A 19,442-nucleotide genomic window follows, 5' to 3' on the forward strand; every position below is an offset into this window, starting at 1 on the left:
ACAGACTGTCATAAGAACCGGAAATCAGAGACAGAAAATTTCATGAAGGTCCCACATAAAGGGGGTTGGACGTACATATGCTATGGAATTGCCCTATCGCAAAGCGTTAGTCAAATTTGATCTTTGTGAAGGAGAAGAAGAGAGAGAGAAAAAGAAAAAAATATTTGCCTCTTTCCACACCAGGGGGCCGTTTCATAAAGCTGTTCGTAAGTTAAGAGAGACTAAGAATGACTGGTGATCCTTTCTTACACGCTAAACCATCGCCTATGGTGTATACCATTTTACCAAAAGAAAGGATCACCAGTTGTTCTTAAAGTCGTTCTTATCTTACAAACAGTTTTATGAAACACCCACCAGGGAAAAAATTACACTAGGGGCTTTGGGTGATTTTGCCCCTGAAATGCTCAAAATTGCTCTGGAAAATAACAAAAGAGCCCTGGAAATCCCCATTCACTGCAGTGTTAAAGATTATCCAATGTTGAAAATTTAGGGAGTAGGTTAAAGGAGAATGAAACCAGCTGAATCCATATCAAAGAGAAAAATCAAAGAAGCATATTGTTGAAAGTTTGAGGAAGATTGAATGAATAATAAGAAAGTTATGAGCATTTGAATATTGAGATCACTAATGCCATGTAGATCCTCCCATTGGCAATGTGACCAAGATCTGTGATGTCACACACGTACAACTCCCTCATTACTTTAGTACTTGTTTCACTTATATTCTCACTTTTATAGAGTCTATCACAAGGTGAGGTGTTCTCTTTATGAGAGGACAAGTACAGAGGTTTCACAACATATCATTGATGACTCGATTGTCATATGATTAGAATGAGCAAAAAGAGATGTTTTGGGGTATATTTTCAGTGTCCAAAAGGGGAGAGTTGTTCATCTGTGACATCATAGATCTTGGTCGCATTGCCAATAGGAGGATCTCCATAGCATTAGTGATCTCGACATTCAAATGCTCATAACTCTTCTATTGCTAGTCCTATTTTACTCAAACTTTTGTTGATCTTATTCTTTGATTTTTCTGCTTTCACAACAGCTAACTTGCTCCAAGAGTTTCATTCTCCTTTAACTGTGAAAAGTAGTCCACAAAATTGATATTTTCATTTTTGGCCTGTTCCATATCATGTTCATTTTCACATAGTTATCTGTGGTGTTTATTCAACAGTTATTTATTTGCTTTTTAAATCGCCTTTCAGAGACAAACTATTTTTTAATGCTATTATTGTTCTTTATTTTGAAGGAGGAGCTGATCGTTAATCTCGCTGCTAAGCTGGAAGATCTAGATGCTGACTTGAAAAAGAAGGACAGGATAGCTAGAAGGTAAAACTTTGACCTGTTTTATTGGGGTTGGTTTCCTACAAAAATAACTAATACCAGTGTTAATTGTATGGAGTTAGTGTATTTTCTTGTTTCTACCTTATACATGAAATGAAAGCTTTAGTAAATCGTAGATAAAATTGGCGTTTGGAGAAAAGGATCATGATAAGTTGATCAAGACCCAAGAATCATGTTTTAAAATTGGTCTGGACTTGTTTGTAACATGATATACCCTTCCCTCTACCCTACATTTTTGATGAACCTGTCTCCTTAGGGACATACATGAACTTTTCCTAGTTTTTATTGCTATACTATTTGATATGACACAAAAGAAATTGCCACATTTTGACTCTTTGTGAGAGAAAAAAAACATTATTTCTATTTGGATATTGGAAAATGGAAATTCTGGGGAGAGTTTCATGAAACAAATAGTGATTTTACACCGACAATAGTTATAAGCTACTGAAATCCTTGCATCTGATTGGCCTAGAACGAATTTGTCACTGACTACTTGCTTTGTGAAACACTCCCCTGTTGAGCTAAACCTCCTGACTTCTCTTTTGTTCTTCCTGCAGAGATGAACGAAAACTGAAATATAAATACACTGATGTGTGTGCCGTCAATATATTGCCAGAGGTATGTATTAATTGACTTCTAAACAAATCTTGTGTAGGAATGGCATCAGGATATTCTGATGGGGGGGGGGGGGGGCAAGGCGACCCAAAGGGGAAATTTTTTCCTCTCTCAATTGACTAATGGGGTAATATAGAGTTGGGGTAATATAGATGTGGCCTGGATCTTTCTTTTTGATACTCTATTTTCTTTTAGTCATTTTTGTCTCACCTGCATAGCAGAGTGAGACTATAGGCGCCGCTTTTCCGACGGCGGCGGCGTCAACACCAAATCTTAACCTGAGGTTAAGTTTTTGAAATGACAGCATAACTTAGAGAGTATATGGACCTAGTTCATGAAACTTGGCCATGAGGTTAATCAAGTATTACTGAACATCCTGCCTGAGTTTCATGTCACATGACCAAGGTCAAAGGTCATTTAGGGTCAATGAACTTAGACCATGTTGGGGGAATCAACATCAAAATCTTAACCTAAGGTTAAGTTTTTGAAATGTCATCATAACTTAGAAAATATATGGACCTAGTTCATGAAACTTATACATAAGGTTAATCAAGTATCACTGAACATCCTGCTTGAGTTTCACATCACATGCCCAAGGTCAAAGGTCATTTAGGGTCAATGAACTTTGGCCGAATTGGGGGTATCTGTTGAATTACCATCATAACTTTGAAAGTTTATGGATCTGATTCATGAAACTTGGACATAATAGTAATCAAGTATTACTGAACATCCTGTGCAAGTTTCAGGTTACATGATCAAGGTCAAAGGTCATTTAGGGTCAATGAACTTTGGCCAAATTGGGGTATTTGTTGAATTACAGCCATAAATTTGAAAGTGTGTTGGTCTAGTTCATAAAACTTGGACATAATAGTAATCAAGTATCACTGAACATCCTGTGCGAGTTTCAGGTCACATGATCAAGGTCAAAGGTCATGTAAGGTCAAAGAACTTTGGCCACGTTGGGGGTATTTGTTGAATTGCCATCATATCTCTATAAGTGTATTGGTCTAGTTCATAAAACGTGGAAATAAGAGTAACCAAGTATCACTGAACATCTTGTGCGAGTTATAGTAGTTTTCAAAATCAGCACTGCTGCTATATTGAATCGCGTGATGCAGGTGAGACGGCCAGAGGCATTCCACTTGTTAAGATCATTCAACTCTGAACTGAGGGATTCCTAAATTCATGCAGTCATTTGGGAGGTTATATCTACCTTGAATTACCAGTATTAAGTCAGAGGGCATTGTCCAAGGATTGATTCATTATTCTTCAATAATATTGTTGCTTTTGTTGTAGTTTTTATGGCACATATCATTCAGGTATGAATATTTGTGCCGGAAGAAACAAAATAAAATCACAGTCTGATACATAAAAATTTAAAGTTAAGTTATTATTTAGTTATTATTATTTACTTATTATTAAGTTAAATCATACACCCATGCAAGAAATGCCTGTCCTTAGAAATTTTTATATTTTGAGATACAAACTTTGAACAGCCCAGCGACAATCTGTCATTGTTACCTACTGGATGTGATATTGAATTTATTACCACAGGAAACAATGATAGTTGCGAAGAAGATGAGGAGAGGTGAAAAGAGGCGGTCACGGCATGATGACTATGAAGAAGAAGAGGAGGAAGAGGAAGGAGAAGATGGTGTTGAATACGAGGAGCGACGCAAACACAGATCCCACGGCTCACGATCCCGTCGATCACACAGCTCACGAAGCAGACGATCGAGAAAGTCCAGACACCATCGATCTCACAGAAGCAGACCTCGCCGATCTCGGCAAGACGACATTGTGCCGGACTATGAAGATGATTATGAGGTCGTGAGTCGAAGGTCACAAAGGTCACGTAAGACCATAGACTATAGCTTCAATGACTTTGACTCGGCCATCAAATCAGCCATTGATGAGGAGGTGGAGGAACACAAAAAAGGTTAGTTTATTTTCCTTGTAAGTCAGTCAGTCCGCAAGCCCTGAAAAAGTAGCTTCTTTTATCCAAGTGATATTCATGACAAGAGGGTTTTTGCATAGTTAATGAGCTTGGTGCGAACCAAAATACCTCTTTTTATTCGGCCATTGCTGCTCTAAATATTGACCAAATTTCATGTTTTTGGTATCTTTGTAAAGAAGAAGAATCATTCTTTTAGGTCATGTGTTTGGATTTTTAAAAGAATGTTGTAATATAGGAAAAACTTTTGATCTAAAACATGAAACAAAATTTTTTTTTTCATGCAACAAAAGTTGTTGTTTTCACACTTAATTTCTGTTTGGGCACAAATGATTTTTAAATCATGATAAAGCTGAAGATCTAAGCTTTAATATGATATAACTTTTATAAGAAGATGTATTTTAGATGGGTCAGCAGCCAGCTTTTCATAGGCCAAGTACATTTTGCAGCTCAAAAACAAGAATACTGCGCTCTGATTGGTCATAGTGACCACACACCCATGCAAATTCCAATGTTCCCCACACTGGGCCTCTGCAAGGTCACACTCACCATGTGGTAATCTCTTCAAATTACCCGTGCCTGTTTGTTTTGAAAACAGTATTCAGCCAATCAGAACTCCGGATTTTATGTTACTCAGAAATTTCAGAAATCTCTTCTTGCATCTTGATGGAAATAACTGGCTGCTGACCCATCTAAAAGATGCCACATATCAAGAGTGACATTGTAAGAAAGTATAGAGTTTGAGCTTTCTGATGATATAAATAATGTTGGTGCCTAAAACACAAAATGTTGCACAATTTGCAAGTGAAAACAGAGGAAGAAAATTCTGTTTGATGCATCTTTTCAGGTAAAAAATTCACTTATTTATCAAAATATTTCATTCAAAAGAAATGACCAATATAAAAGGGTAACATTTACTCTTGCCCATGGTACAAAAATAATCAATATTACTCAAGGAGAAAGTGGTTAAATTCTTTGAGAAAGAAAGTCTCACAATTCACGAGATTTTGCAGGGACATGAATTCAGCCACGAGAGGACTTGGATAAATCTTGCTCATTTGCTCATTAACACAGGGGCTTGCGGACTGACTGAAGTTGTATGAGTTTATTCCACCCCTTTCTGTTGTGTCTGGATCAGGGTTGGCCATTCCAATTTTTTGTTATGTTTTCCAGACACAGTCCGATATGATTTTGATCTTTTGTATAGTTAGACTGTTAAAATTTCCTTCCCAAATGTCTAGGAAATATGCCAACCCTGGTCTGGGCTGATGATCTTTGAAAGATCTTTAATCGTTAGATGATTGTCTATACCAAGTGGCGTTTCATTAAGCTGTTCGTAAGTTACGAGTTACTTTACTAGCGACTGGTGATCCTTTCTTCAGAACTTAATCAACAATGAAAATCCAGCTTGTATCATTTACCACAAGAAAGGATCACCAGTCGTTCGTAAAGTCGCTCATGAATTACAAGCAGCTTTATGAAACACCTACCAGGTGGGCGTTTCATAAAGCTGTTAAGTTACGCTCAACTTTACGCACTACTGGAACATGATCTTAGGTGCTAAGTGAGCTACATAGGGATAGTGTGGCACAAGAAAGGTCACCAGTCGTGCGTAACTTTACGAATAGCTTTAAGAAACACCCCCATAACATATTAGTAGAAGGGGTCATATTATGTGCTACACATGTTATAAAAATTGCTTTTATATAGAGGCAAATCATGCAGACAAAAATATGCATTTCCTGTGCTTCATTAAAATTTCTAATACAGATGATGATAGAGATTTACACATGGTATGAAGTCAGTACTAGTTGGACTACTAAATGTACATGTATTACTGCACTTATGCAATCTCTGATTTGATGATTATCATAGTTATGTTAAGACTGATTTTAATCAATGCTAATTCATTGCTTCTTTCAAGCAGCAGAGGTCGAGTACAAGTCAAGGTGGGGCGTGAGCCGGGGGAAGGACATGTCGACCATCATGGGGGCAGAGGAGGAAGAAGAAGAAGAAGAAGAAGAGAAGAGAAGCGAAGAGGAGGAAGAGGATGAAAGGGGGAGAAGACAAGATAGGAGAGGAAAGAAGAAGAGAAGACTCAATGATCTAGAGTGGTCCAGTGAGGACGAGAACAGTGAAGACTTCAAAGTTGAAAGGTAAACCAAAGAAACACATTTTTAAACCAGGGATGCCACTTTTCATGCAAAAGCCTGAATTCAGGCACCGGCAATTTATTTTCAGGCCATAGCTTTAGCATTTATGTGTACAAAATATTGTATTCTAGGTGATTTTCAGGCCCTCTGATCAATTCAAATTGGCACCCCTAGTTAAACTCTTTTGCCTGTATTCTGATGTCGGGTTTAATTCAAACTCTGGTCCAAAGTTGTGGTTATGACTATGGATAGCCAATTGTGTAAGAACTCTCAAACAGGAAAGACTCATTTTGACAGCACAATCGGTGCTCACGTCATTCACCACATTATGGGAATGATACATAAAATGCTTTTCTTCACTATTAACACCTTGAAAAAGAACACAATGAATATGAATATTAGAAACATACAATTTTTTATTAGAATTTGCACATTTCAGCTTCCCATAATTTTAGCACAAAGTTAGACCATGGTTTAAGTTAGATTGGACTTCAGAATACATGCCTATCAAACCAAGATTTTCAAAGGGGGGTATAATCAAATTCTTTGCCTTTAGATCACTCCATGATTTTCAAAGGGGATAAGATGTAGTTATTAACCTTTAAAAACTATCAAACCTAGTTTTTTTTTTGGTGGTGGGGTGAGTAAAATGAAACTTTTAATCTTTAAACTCTGTTAAGTTTGAAAGGAAATAAACACCTCATCCTTAAACTCTATAAAACCAAGATGTTTGAGGGAGGGGGAGCGGGTAAAGATACCCTTCTTCCTTAAAGGAGAATGAAACCCTTGAAACCAGCTGAATCCATATCAAAGAGAAAAATCAAAGGAACACATTGTTGAAAGTTTGAGGAAGACTGAATGAATAATAAGAAAGTTATGAGCATTTGAATATTGAGATCACTAGTGCCATGTAGATCCTCCCATTGGCAATGCGACCAAGATCTGTGATGTCACACACGTACAACTCTCCCATTTGGACACTGAAAATATACCCCAAAACATTTCTTTTTGCTCATTCTAATCATATGACAAACGATTCATCAATGATATAATGTTGTGAAACCTCTGTACTTGTCATCTCATAAAGAGAACACCTCACCTTGTGATAGACTCTATAAAAGTGAGAATATAAGTGAAATAAGTACTAAAGTAATGAGGGAGTTGTACGTGTGTGATATCACAGATCTTGGTCGCATTGCCGATGGGAGGATCTACATGGCACTAGTGATCTCAATATTCAAATGCTCATAACTTTCTTATTATTCATTCAATCTTCCTCAAACTTTCAACAATGTGTTCCTTTGATTTTTCTCTTTGATATGGATTCAGCTGGTTTCAAGGGTTTCATTCTCCTTTAAACTTTATTGAGCGAAGATTATTGAAGGTGGGGGTAGTGAAATGAAATTAAATCCTTTATTTTAAACTCTATCAAGCCAAAATTTTCAGGGGGGCGGGGTATGAAAGAAACCCTTCATCTTGAAACTCTATTCATTTAAGCCAAGAATTATTAAGTGGGTAGAATATCTTGGGACCACATAAATCTGCTTAACTTTGACAAATTTTGACTTAGAAAATGTAAATACTTATTTGCATATTCTGGTCTGAAAAAAAAATTTGTTTGACTTAGCTGATTATTTGATTTATGGAAGATTGATTAACCCTATCTTAACTGGGCTATTTCGGACCAGTATATACTGGGGGGGGGGGGGGTCAATTTGACCCCCCCTCAGATCTCGGCAGCTGATTGTGCAATCGCCGCGAAAAATTTGCAAGCGCGTAGAGCCGGATTTAAACTACAAGAGTGTATAGTAAAATTTTCCAAATTAAAAAAAATATTTTTTTATTAATTATGCAAATAAGCATATGAATATTGCCATAAATTTGGTTTTTTGTGGATGTATTTGCCTTTAACTCAATTTATACAGCTAGTAGAATGCTAATTTTTGGTGGGAGTATCAATTATTACATTTCTAACAAATATCTACAAAAAATAGCAAAAATATAATTTCTTATGTATTGTTTTTTAAATTCTTATGTATTTCTTTGTTTTTTCAAACCTTTGTTTTTTATTGTTTTTCTCGATGAACTTCGTCGAGGACCCTTTTGCGATCATAAATAGCATAAAATAAATCCATTTAAACCAACAAAACTAAAAATAATCATACATTTACGATTTTTGGTTGAAAAACACAATTTGCATTGACTTTTTACACGGAATCACGTTTTTGAGCAATTTCTGGTCTGACATGCACTTACAAAACGTTAAGTAATTTTGGAACCGCGTACCCGGGCTTCGCAAATTTGGTCTCAAAAGATGCGCAAGACTTGAAAGTTAAGTCAGTGAGCGGCGCAGTCAAAAAAATTTGTGCAACGGCGTAGTGACAAAATTTGTTGAGGGGGGGGGGGTCAAATTGCCCCCCCCCCCCAATTTAATAAGGGTTAATTAACTCTTAATGTGTCATTCACTGTAATCAGTGAGTGCCTTTTTTTTTCAAAGAGTCTATGTTTAATTGTTTTCTTTATAAAAAAAGGGAATCACTCCTGAGACAATTATGTTAAACCTCTTGACCATAGGCTGAACTGAACAATGGAATCACTCATGCATGCAATGCACTCCTCAAAATGCAATAGGCACAGGGTGCTACATAACTTTTTTGAAGCATTTGCCCAGTCGGGCAAGTAAATTTTCAAATAGTTGGAAAATACTTGCCTGAATATAGATTTCACTTGCCCGAAAAAATCCTTCAAAACAAGTTATAGCCTTATGGTTTTACATACCATAACATTGACGGCTTTAAAAATACATTTTTCAACATGACTACTGATGTACCTTGTACATGTGGTTGTATTTTTTTGTTTTAACGATTTTTATCTTGAACATCATGACAAAATATATGGTCAATATGCTCTTTAATTAATTTCCTAATCTCATATATTTTCTATATATTTTGGAGGGGACTAGGACACACAATAAAAGAAGGGGAAATCACTGAAAATAACCAGAGGAAAAAAAAGAAAGAAATTAAGAGAGGGGGAGAGAATGAAAGAAAAAAAATAAGAAGAAAGACAGAAAGGACGAAGAAATGAAGGAAGAAAAAAAAAAGAAATAAAGAGAGAGAGAGAGAGACATTGGCTGCGGGGAAGAGAAAGATGGAAAGAAAGAAGGGAAAGAAGGACGGAAAGAAAAAAGAAAGAAAAAAAAAACTGAGGGGAAGAGAAAGGAAGGAAAGAAAGGAACGAATAAAAAAAGAAAAAAGGTAAAAAGAAAGAAAGGAAGAAAGAAAAGAGAAAAGGTAAAGGATTGATGGAAGGAAGGAAAAGGGAAAGAAAGAAAATGAGAGAAAGGAAAGAAGGATGAAAGAAAAGGTATAAGGATAGATGGAAGGAAGGAAAAAAAGAAAAGTAAGATAGAACGAAAGACAGGAAGAAATGAAGGAAGGCAGAAAGAATGGATGGAAAAAAAAGAAATATCAAAAGAACGAAAGACAAAAAACGTAATCAGAAAGAAAGAAAGAAAGAAGGAAGGAAAGAAAAAAGATGGAAGGAAAGAAAAAAGAAAGAAAAAAAAGAGAAAAAAAACCGAGGGGAAGAGAAAGGAAGGAAAGAAAGGAACGAATAAAAAAAGAAAAAGAAAGAAAAAAGGTAAAAAGAAAGGAAGAAAGAAAAGAGAAAAGGTAAAGGATTGATGGAAGGAAGGAAAAGAGAAAGAAAGAAAACGAGAGAAAGGAAAGAAGGAAGAAAGAAAAGGTATAAGGATAGATGGAAGGAAGGAAAAAAAAGAAAGAAAGAAAAGAAAGATAGAACGAAAGACAGAAAGAAATGAAGGAAGGAATGAAGGAAAGAGATAAAGGAAGGCAGAAAGAAAAATAAGGAAGAAAAGAAAGGATGGATGGAAAAAAGAAAGATCAAAAGAACGAGTGACAGAAATAAAGAAAATTAGAATGAAAGGAAGGAAGGAGAAAGAAAGAATGAAAGACAAAAAGCAAGGAAGGAATGAAGGAAAGAAATAAAGAAAAAAAGAAAGAATGAAAGGGATGAAGAAAGTAAGGAAGAAAAAAAGACAGGAAGAAAAGGTAAAGAAGGGATGGACGGAAGGAAGACAGTAAGAAAGAATGAAAGGAAGGGAAAAAGAAGGAAGGATTAAAGAAAGAGGTAAACATAGGTTGGATGAAAGGAAGAAAGAAAAAAAGATAGCAAGAAAAGAATGACAAAAAGAAAGACAGCTATATAACAGAAAAATTAACAAAAGAAGGAAGGAAATTTAAAGAAATAAAGAGATTCAAAAGAAGGAAAGATTGAAAAGAAAAGAAGGAAAGATAGGCAGAAAGAAAGTAAATAGAGAGGAAGAAAGCTCAAACTATCCAGTCATACATAAAGAAGAAAATTCATCAATTGGCTAAAAAAAATAGTTACGAAAGAAACCACGTTTATCAACATACACACAAATGCATATGTGGGACTATCAAACAATGTATTTCAGTGTGTGCGATACAGACGATCATTCGAAACCCGATCTTTTTGAAGCATAACAGAAGTGAAAATCTCTCCTTTTACTGCTTACAAATGACAGAGCTACTACCCCAATTTTTAGGAAATATGGACATAACAAGAATTTTCATTGGTAAGAAATGTGAATTTTGACAGTTCTGTGAGAGATTTCTTCCAGGGCAAACTTCGTTCGTGCAGCACCATACTCCGTACAAACTTAAAATGCATCAGCTGCGTGGACGAGGCGCGGTGCTAGCTAGCTAGGTATGCTAGACTGCCATTGCTTCTGTGTGTGTGTACGTCTTTGAGCTGAGTGTTTATTGCAGAAAATGGCGCAAATTTTGCAATTCGAATCATGACTTATAAACTTTTTTGAAAGGAGAAATTAATGATATTGCTTCTTTTTTTTGTCTCTTTTTCTTTTCTATATTTTGATGGTGAAATATGGGGAATCTTTCTAAATATAATTTCCATAGGAGAATTTTGCTTGCCCGATTCGGGCAACCAGTTTTTGTCTTTGCTTCAAAACACTTGCCTGACTATAACTTTTACTTGCCCCGGGCAATCGGGCAAGCGCTTATGTCGCACCCTGAAGGCATAACAATAGCTGTATGACCATTGCACGAAAATGTGTTTGTGGCACTCCAGTGGATGCACAGATATGTGTTCATGGCATAGACTCTACCTTATATTAATATAGACTATACCTTATATTATCTTGATGAATGTAAGGATTAGCCATAAGAAGATTGATGCAGGATTCCTGCATGAAAGATGTAGCTTAGACATTTGGTAAAGTGAAAGGCAGCTCGAGCTAAAGCAGGGGTAATAATAATAATAATAGTAACAACGCGCCTCGGAATAGAATATTTCTAGATAGATGGCGCTATATAAATGCCTATTATTATTATTATTATTAAGGTGTCTACATCATTCTCTTACCTGTGCATTTATTGGTACATGTGCCCTGCCACCCCAAACCAACAATAAGTCGCCAGGGAAGTTTCTCTATAAACAACCCAAACAAATTTGATCTTCAAAATGTAAGAAATGAGAACTTGAGCTCATCTGAAAACGTAATTTGTCTTCTTTATCGTCAAAATGTTATAGTCAAAGTTGTATAGTTGAATAAAATACCAAATTATACAAGAGTTTCTTTGATACCGATTTTTCCAGACTGCTTGGGAGTTTCACTGAGATAGCACAGTGTTGTGCACATTTCATGCATGAGTGAACCCCAAATTTCTAACCTTCTTATCTCCTTATTCTTTGGAGCTGTCAGTGAAATTCTTGTACATTCAATGAAGTAATTGTGCAGGTTGTTGTTGATAAATTTTGACAAGTGATGTATAATTTTAACGCTTATGGCATGCTTTTTCAAGGTAATCAAATATCTCATTTCATTTTGACGACTTATTGTCGGTTTTGGGGTGACAGGTCACCTATTATCATATCAGATTCGTCAAATTTATCTTGTTGCCTCTCCTTCCAAAGTGAAAACGAGAGCGAGTCCGCTGCAGAGGGCAGTAATTACTCAGGTGCAAGCGACGACAGCTTCTTGGGCTCGAGACGGCGATCATCAAGACGGCGTGGACGATCAAAGAGAAATCGTCGCTATGCCAACATGCCGAGAAGAAAGAGCGAGAGGGGTCGGAAGAGAGTGAGATATTACAGCTCTGCGGAGGATGACGAAGGCAGTTATTACTCAGGAAGCTCATCTGGAAGTTTCTCTGGTAAGAATACATGTAATAAAAGGAATTTCGTAATGTGGGTGCATCGTGGTCTAGTGGTTCTGACTCTCGCCTTTCAAACAGAGGGTCGCAGGTTCGAATCCTAGCCATGGCGTGATTTCCTTCAGCAAGAAATTTATCCACACTGTGCTGCATTCGACCCTGGTGAGGTGAATGGGTACCCGGCAGGATTAATTCCTTGAATCCAAGAGCGCTGAAAGGCAGCTCGAGCTAAAGCCGGGGTAATAATAATGATAACAATACGCCTTGGAATAGATTGTTTCTAGATAGATGGCGCTATACAAATGCCCATTATTATTATTAATATTAGAAAATATATATCAATAACAAATAATAATAGTATACAGCATTCATATAGCACTTAATACAATGTTTCTATTACTTTTGGCTTTAGCACGGCTACTCGTATCGGACGCTCAAGCATTCAAGGAATTTCTTCCTACTGGGTACCCATTTACTATACCTGGGTGGAGTGGCAAATGTAGATAATCACCTTGCCAAAGGATGTGAGTGCCATGGTGGGATTGGCACCCGACTTTACAAACGACTGGCGACCCTTTCTTCAGAGCTCAATCAACACCAATGAAAATATGCAGTATATAATTTTCTTCAAGAAAGGGTCGCCAATCAGTCAGTCATTAAGTCGGTTGTAACTTACAATCAATTTTATGAAATACCCACTTGGCTCACCAAACATCCTTGCATGGTGACACAACATTTGCTCTGCCGACAATTGTTCCGGGCGCTATTTTGTCGAAGATATAGGGTTAGATTAGGATTGCAGTAGGGTTTTATGTTAGGTTAATAAATGGGTTCAAGATAGGGTAAAGTGTTAAATCCTGGGTTGCTGTTGGATATTCCAATAGTAAGCTGAGCAATTGTCGCTGGAGAAAATTTCATGGAACTGTTTTAAAGATGAGACTTTTTTGTCCTTGTGTCACTATATCATACAAAAATATACTTTTGTACTAATAAATGTGAATGAATTCTTTGGCTTTGACAGGGAGTGGTTCTTCTGAGGATGACGAATGGACATCGGGTGGAAGACGAAAAGCTGCTGCGAAAATAATCTCGTATCGAGAGTACTCCAGCGATGAAGCTAAATCAAAGAAAAGAAAAAAGGCAGTTCGTACGCCAACACCCTCCCCATCATCCTCTTCGGACAATGAAGACTACACCCAACGGAAAAGAAAATTCCGCATTGATAGCGACGATGAGGATGAAGATGAAGAAGGGGAAGAGAAGACGAAGTCGAAGCAAAGGATCGAAAGCGATAGCAACGACAGTGACATTGGAAAGAGGAAAAAGAAGAAGAAGAGCATCGAGCTGCAGCGGTCGTCGCTGCGGAAGTTCTCCACGCGGATTGATTATAAGAAAATGGCGGGTGAGAGCACGGAATCGGACGAAAACGATAAATCGGACGAAAACGATAGCAGGAGCGAGCAATATCAGGACTCGAATAAAGAGAACGAGGATGAATCGGGTGAGGAAAGCAGCGAGGAGGCTGTCAGCCAGAAAGTAAGAACTAAAAAACAACTTCCTCAGACCGGGAAGTCATACATTCCAACGACTGTCAATGGTGATAGCAGTACAGAAGATGTCCATGATGGTGGTGCGACGGTTGGTCGGAGGGGTGCTAATGGAGAGGGGGCTATAGGGGGGCAGAAGGGTGCTAACGGTGGCACCGTGAACGGAGAGGAAGAAGATGACCTTCTGCAGGTCACGGACTTGATTGAGTATGTCACCCAAGACATTTGAGGTCAAAGGTCAAAGGCTGTATCTGTTAATCTGTATATATGTATTTTAGGTGGATACACAAGTGTTATTTTTGTTTTGTGTCTGCATGTACATGTCAGATTGTAACTACTTTGTCGCAATCATGTTGGGTTTTTAGATTGTGAGGCGGAAACGCCGATAGACGATTGAAAATCAACACACGGCACTGCCAATTAATCATGGTCTTAAATAATCATTGTGATTACGGAGATAATCTTCAAGATTTTTTTTTTACCCAGGCATGCTTTTGCTTGATTCCGTACCCATGGTGTGTGTATAAGGTCTCTCTTAGCCCCCTTCAAAAATGCAGAAGAGTGTGCAGTATTTAAAATGAGCAATGGATACGGGCAGTTCCTTACCAAGAATAGTACATCATGTAGGGGTTTAAGAAAGCATCTGTCAAAAGGTCCTTTAAAAGTGTTGCGCCAAAATTGCCAAAGTATTGTTAATCCTAAATTTCATTTCACAATTAACATCTCAATTTATCAAAAGCTGCTTGTAATTTTCCTTGATTTACTGACAGCAAGGTATGTGATCATGAGGATGAACATGAATTTTATACCAATTTTTAGTGAAAGCTGCCAATTTTTTTTAAAACGCTGTATGATCAATTATTAATGATAATTTTGTCGTCTTGAACGTCCAAATTCATCTTTGCGAATCTTTATATTACTACGTACATGTAAAAAAATTGAACCAAAATCATGAATCCTCTTCAAATTGTGCTGAGTTCATTATGAAAATGAAATTCAGATCAACAGATTACATTGAAATGCAAAGTGAAATTATTTTTCTCCCTTTATGATGTATTATCACTACTTATTATCTATAACATAGACATGGTGGTGAGTGGTGAAGGATCCCAAGTCACTAATTGTGATAACTGAGCATTATTAAGATGTGTAATTGTTGAGAAATTAACAAAATAAGAATTGCATTACTGCCCGTTACATAACAATTTTGGCAAAAAAAAAACTCCACTGGCAAATAAACAAAAACTCTGGCAAACAAAATTATGCCATTGAAACTTACACATAAAAAAAATCTGGAAAAAAATTTGCCAGAGTATTTCTTTTATGCTACAGGCCCCTGGTCTTATTCATAAAGCTGTTCATAAATTATGAGCGACTTAATGAAAGACTGGTGCCCATTTTGTGGGAACTAAATCAATGCCAATGGAAATCTTGTGTGTATCTCTTTTGCCACACGAAAGGATCACCACTAGTCGTTCATAAAGTCGCTTGTAACTTGCAAACAACTTTATGAAACACCCACCGGAGGTAAATAATACACTGTCTCACGCATGCTCATCTATGTTGGCTATCTTTAGGGTGATTGTTTCAGGCTTTTTCAGCTTAGATATCATGATTTCATAAAGTTAGGTTTAATATACAGATCTACGATGATGTGATGATTGAACTTGATTTTAAAGACTCATTTGAATTCATTGTGTGCTGAAATTTCACTGCTTAAGTTTAAAACATTGGCTGAAAACATTTTAAGGGAAAGTTCACCCTGACACAAAGTTTATTGTAAAAATAGCAGAAAATTTAATAAAAAATACTGGCAAAGTTTTTAGGAAAATCTATCAAAGAATGAAAAAGTAATTAGAATGTCAATTATTTGATATGTGATGTCATATGTGAGCAGCTTTCCTACATATCGTATGGTAAAAAGCCAATGAAATGTCATTTTCACAGAAAATTGAAAATAGTTTTTATTGTACCTTCAGTATATCAATACGCAAATGATTTCACAACAGCTCCTAAAAAGAAAATAAAAAAATAAGTCATCATGAACCATTGAAAAATGACATGTATGCATTTTATATTACATGATATATGGGGCAGCTGCTCGTTTATGACGTCACAAATAAAACACTTGATATTCTGATAACTCTCTTAATCTTTAATGGATTTTCCTCAAACCTTCACCAATATTTTGTATTATTTTTTCTGCTATTTGTACAACAAATTTTTTTTCAGGATGAACTTCCCCTTAAAAAAAATGTTTGTTTAAATAGAAACATTTTTTTCACTGCCAATGTTTAGCTTGCTGTCTACCTAACATGTTTGCCAGACAGCTTCGATAGAGAACTTTTAAGCACCTTTCTGAGAAATGATAGGAAAGTGATTGTTCCTTCCTGTTGGCTAGGAATAAAAACCACTACATTGGAATAGGTCAAGATAATGGTTCAGTCAATGTGGTTCCTTATCTGGAAATAGAATGAGATCATGCGACCAAAATAGCTTTTGCTCTGCACTCCTGGGTTTATTTAGTTTTGATTTGACTTCTAGGACTGCACAATATTATACATGTAGCGTGCTGAGTATTCTGCAATCGCGAGATGTAAAAACCGCCATGTGGCTAATTGTCAGCGGTGAACATTATCAATTTAGTGTTGAACTGGGGAATTGTCAGTCACTAAGGATTTCCAAGTTAAATCGGCAACGTTCCCTTACCACTTTGTCCAGCTAAGATTGCAGATGCTAGCGTCATCAAGCATTGGGTCGGGAAATCGCGTGTACCCGACCATTTGAGAAAAGCGCCATCTTAATTCCCGAAATGTCAGGTCCAGTTTACCCGATGTTTTGTGAAAATTATTGTAAAATACTTGAATGGTCGGGTAAAGTGGACCCGACTTTTTGTGAATTTAGGGTGCCCTTTTCTCGATTGGTCGGGTATACGCGATTGCCCAGCCCAACGTGATATTAGAAATTGGTTGATTTTAAGTACGGTGATGAAATCTGGTGTTGGTGTTGCGACAACATCAACACCAGCCACAACACATTACTTGAAATAAGGCTGGTGTTGGGATTGACCTCGGAAATATGACCGTTCCGGCAGTTCTTGTTGAGCGCTGGTGTTGAATGCCGTCTGCTGAACCGAGCATCACAGCCGGTGTTGACGATCTACATGTAATTTCCCCAACACCAACCCCCAGGGATTGGGAAAATCGTGATTTCAAGTTCGGTGTTGGTGTTGGTCATTTGAAGCCCACAAACGGGCGGCGAACAGGATGAAACATCCCTGTAATGTAAATAAGATATTTGCAGATAAGACGAGTGCAAATCATCAGAGCCTGATACATTGTAATGGGCAATAATATTTACTCTTTCAGAATCGTGAAGTTATTTTAGCCTTTGCATTCTGTACGATGAGATTTTATTGCAATTTCTCTCTGATTTCACTTTCGTCATTAAGAAGTTCTCACGTAAAGTTGAGGTGATCAGCAGCGCAGAGGCATTACGTCATAAGCTATCGATAACGCGATGGGCATCGCTCCTCCGAGCCCAGCTCGGTGTTGGAACTCAGTTCAGGAGCCTTTTCACGCTCTCAACACCAGCACCGAACACCGAACTTGAAATCACCCAATGGGGAAATCAAATATTGGTGATGTTTTACTGATCCTTTCCTCGGGACCCTGGTGAATTGGATTAGGGTTAATGAATGGTGTAGAGCATTTTGAATCAGATTTCTAGGCAGGAAGAAATGGAAACCTCAGTTGTTGCGATAGATTGAGCCACTGGCCCATATTCTGAAGTCGAATAACTCTGTGTTGAAATTATTGGAAGCCAAATATATCAAAATTGCATTTACACTAAATATTTTCTATCTCTACTCGGCTCTCTCATGTTTTAATGACGAAGAGAGCTATTTCAGTAATTTTTCTCAAGCTGGTTGTGAATGATATTGTCAAATGAGCTGACAAATTGAACTTGTACTGTTAGAGACACCTGTCACAATTGGCTATCCATAGTTAAACTACAACTTTAGACCAGCGGCTAAAGTAAACCTGGGTTCAGAGTTCGGGCCGATATCATATCTATTCTAAGTTTCAGTGTCACAATATTTTTTATATTATCATATTGTGCAGTCTTATTTTCCTCCCAATTTTTTTTCATAGTCCCACCTATTCATTTATATATTTGTATTTGATTGAGTCCAATTTTCATTGATAAAAAATGTATCATTGTTATGCAATTAATTTTATTTTCAAATGTCAAATCAATTTTGAAATTGTTTGTCGACAAACCAAATTAATTGTTTTAGATCAAATATTTGCAACTCAGAGTATTCTTTTGCATTGTAAATGCATGTTTTAGGCTGTTAATGTTATATTACATGGGCGGTTTGACCTATGTAACAATTTAATTTCCTAGAAATCTAAACATCAGATATTAAAGTCTAGTGGTAGGCAATGCATCAAACTAGTAATAATTCACTTAAGCTGCAATTTCCCCTACAGTAAGGCAAGTCAAAACAGCCGTTTTATTCATTTTTATTCAAACCATCTATGTGTAGCTGGTACGAAAAAGGTTAAAATGGCTGTTTTCGACTCGCCGTACAGCCGCAGTAGGGGAAATGTGACTGGGGTATTTCATGAATTCTTGTTATAACAAATGCAGTTTCTATAAAAAGTTTACTATCAGCTGATCAAATTGAATTATTTCAGTGCATTGTGAATTTCAAACCAGCATATTTCAGTAAATTATAACCTACACACATTTCCTGTTAACTTATATATATATATTTTTTTTTTTTTTGATTTTCACATTTTTTAGTGGGGGGGTGTTCTTCTTGAGCAGTACTAATACTTAAAAAAAATGGTTTCTTTTTTGACACTTAGTATTCAAGATATTCATAACCTTGTTTAAACACGATGGAACACAAAGTTTGACTGCATAAAAAGACAATTGAACAAATCCAAAGCCGTACATTTTGAAAATATGAAAAATTATCTTTATTGTCTCACAATTAGTTGCGAAGCAAATTTCTTCATAGTATTGTTAACAATTTGACTTTCTGTTGTGTTCCAATGTTATTGTTACCTTCTCTGAATTTAAACTTCTTCTGCAAGAGTAGTCTATTAACTTTGTATTGTCCCTCAATTCAAATCAATTTTCCTTAATTGTTGTACATAGTGTATATGAACAAGCTTTGTACAAACATTTGCAGTAAAATATGGCTTTCATTTTTGTTCTGAAAGAGAGAGAGAAAAAAAATGACTGAACTAGCCATTAAAATGAACATGTATTATGTATATTTATGCATTCAAATTACTGTTGTCCATGTATTTTTTTTTTGTGGTACTTCATTATGTGTGATGAGTAGCTGGATTTTTTATATCTCATGCCCACCATGATAGGTGGTGGCTGGAAGCATTGTAATGTTTTTCAATTTGTCTGTTTGGTTTTCGTTCTTGCAATACCTAGAGAACCATTTGGACAGAGAGGATCAACTTAAAACTTCAGACAAGTATTCATACAGTAGCAGACATACCAACTGTTCCCTTTTTAAAGTATTTGGTCCTCTTATGCTACGAATATGTAGGAATATGCCAATACTTTTTTTGTGATT

At 36.6% G+C, this 19,442-nt stretch overlaps 1 protein-coding gene across 2 annotated transcripts in view; it reads left to right on the plus strand.

Moving 5' to 3' along the window:
• The window catches only part of LOC129279285 (remodeling and spacing factor 1-like), a 33,903-nt gene extending 14,762 nt beyond the window's left edge, over positions 1-19,141 (plus strand). Inside the window, exons 9-14 of one of the 2 annotated variants that reach the window (XM_064111632.1) lie at positions 1,250-1,329; positions 1,902-1,962; positions 3,514-3,898; positions 5,838-6,069; positions 12,049-12,287; positions 13,309-19,141. In XM_064111632.1, the coding sequence (XP_063967702.1) occupies positions 1,250-1,329; positions 1,902-1,962; positions 3,514-3,898; positions 5,838-6,069; positions 12,049-12,287; positions 13,309-14,063 (1,752 nt within the window). In that variant the 3' untranslated portion in view covers positions 14,064-19,141. The remainder of the gene's footprint in view (positions 1-1,249; positions 1,330-1,901; positions 1,963-3,513; positions 3,899-5,837; positions 6,070-12,048; positions 12,288-13,308) is intronic. The other variant, XM_064111633.1, reaches the window with a different exon arrangement.
• The last annotated feature ends 301 nt before the right edge of the window (positions 19,142-19,442 follow it).

This window comes from Lytechinus pictus, chromosome 16, assembly GCF_037042905.1.
Source record: "Lytechinus pictus isolate F3 Inbred chromosome 16, Lp3.0, whole genome shotgun sequence".
Classification (NCBI taxonomy): domain Eukaryota; kingdom Metazoa; phylum Echinodermata; class Echinoidea; order Temnopleuroida; family Toxopneustidae; genus Lytechinus; species Lytechinus pictus.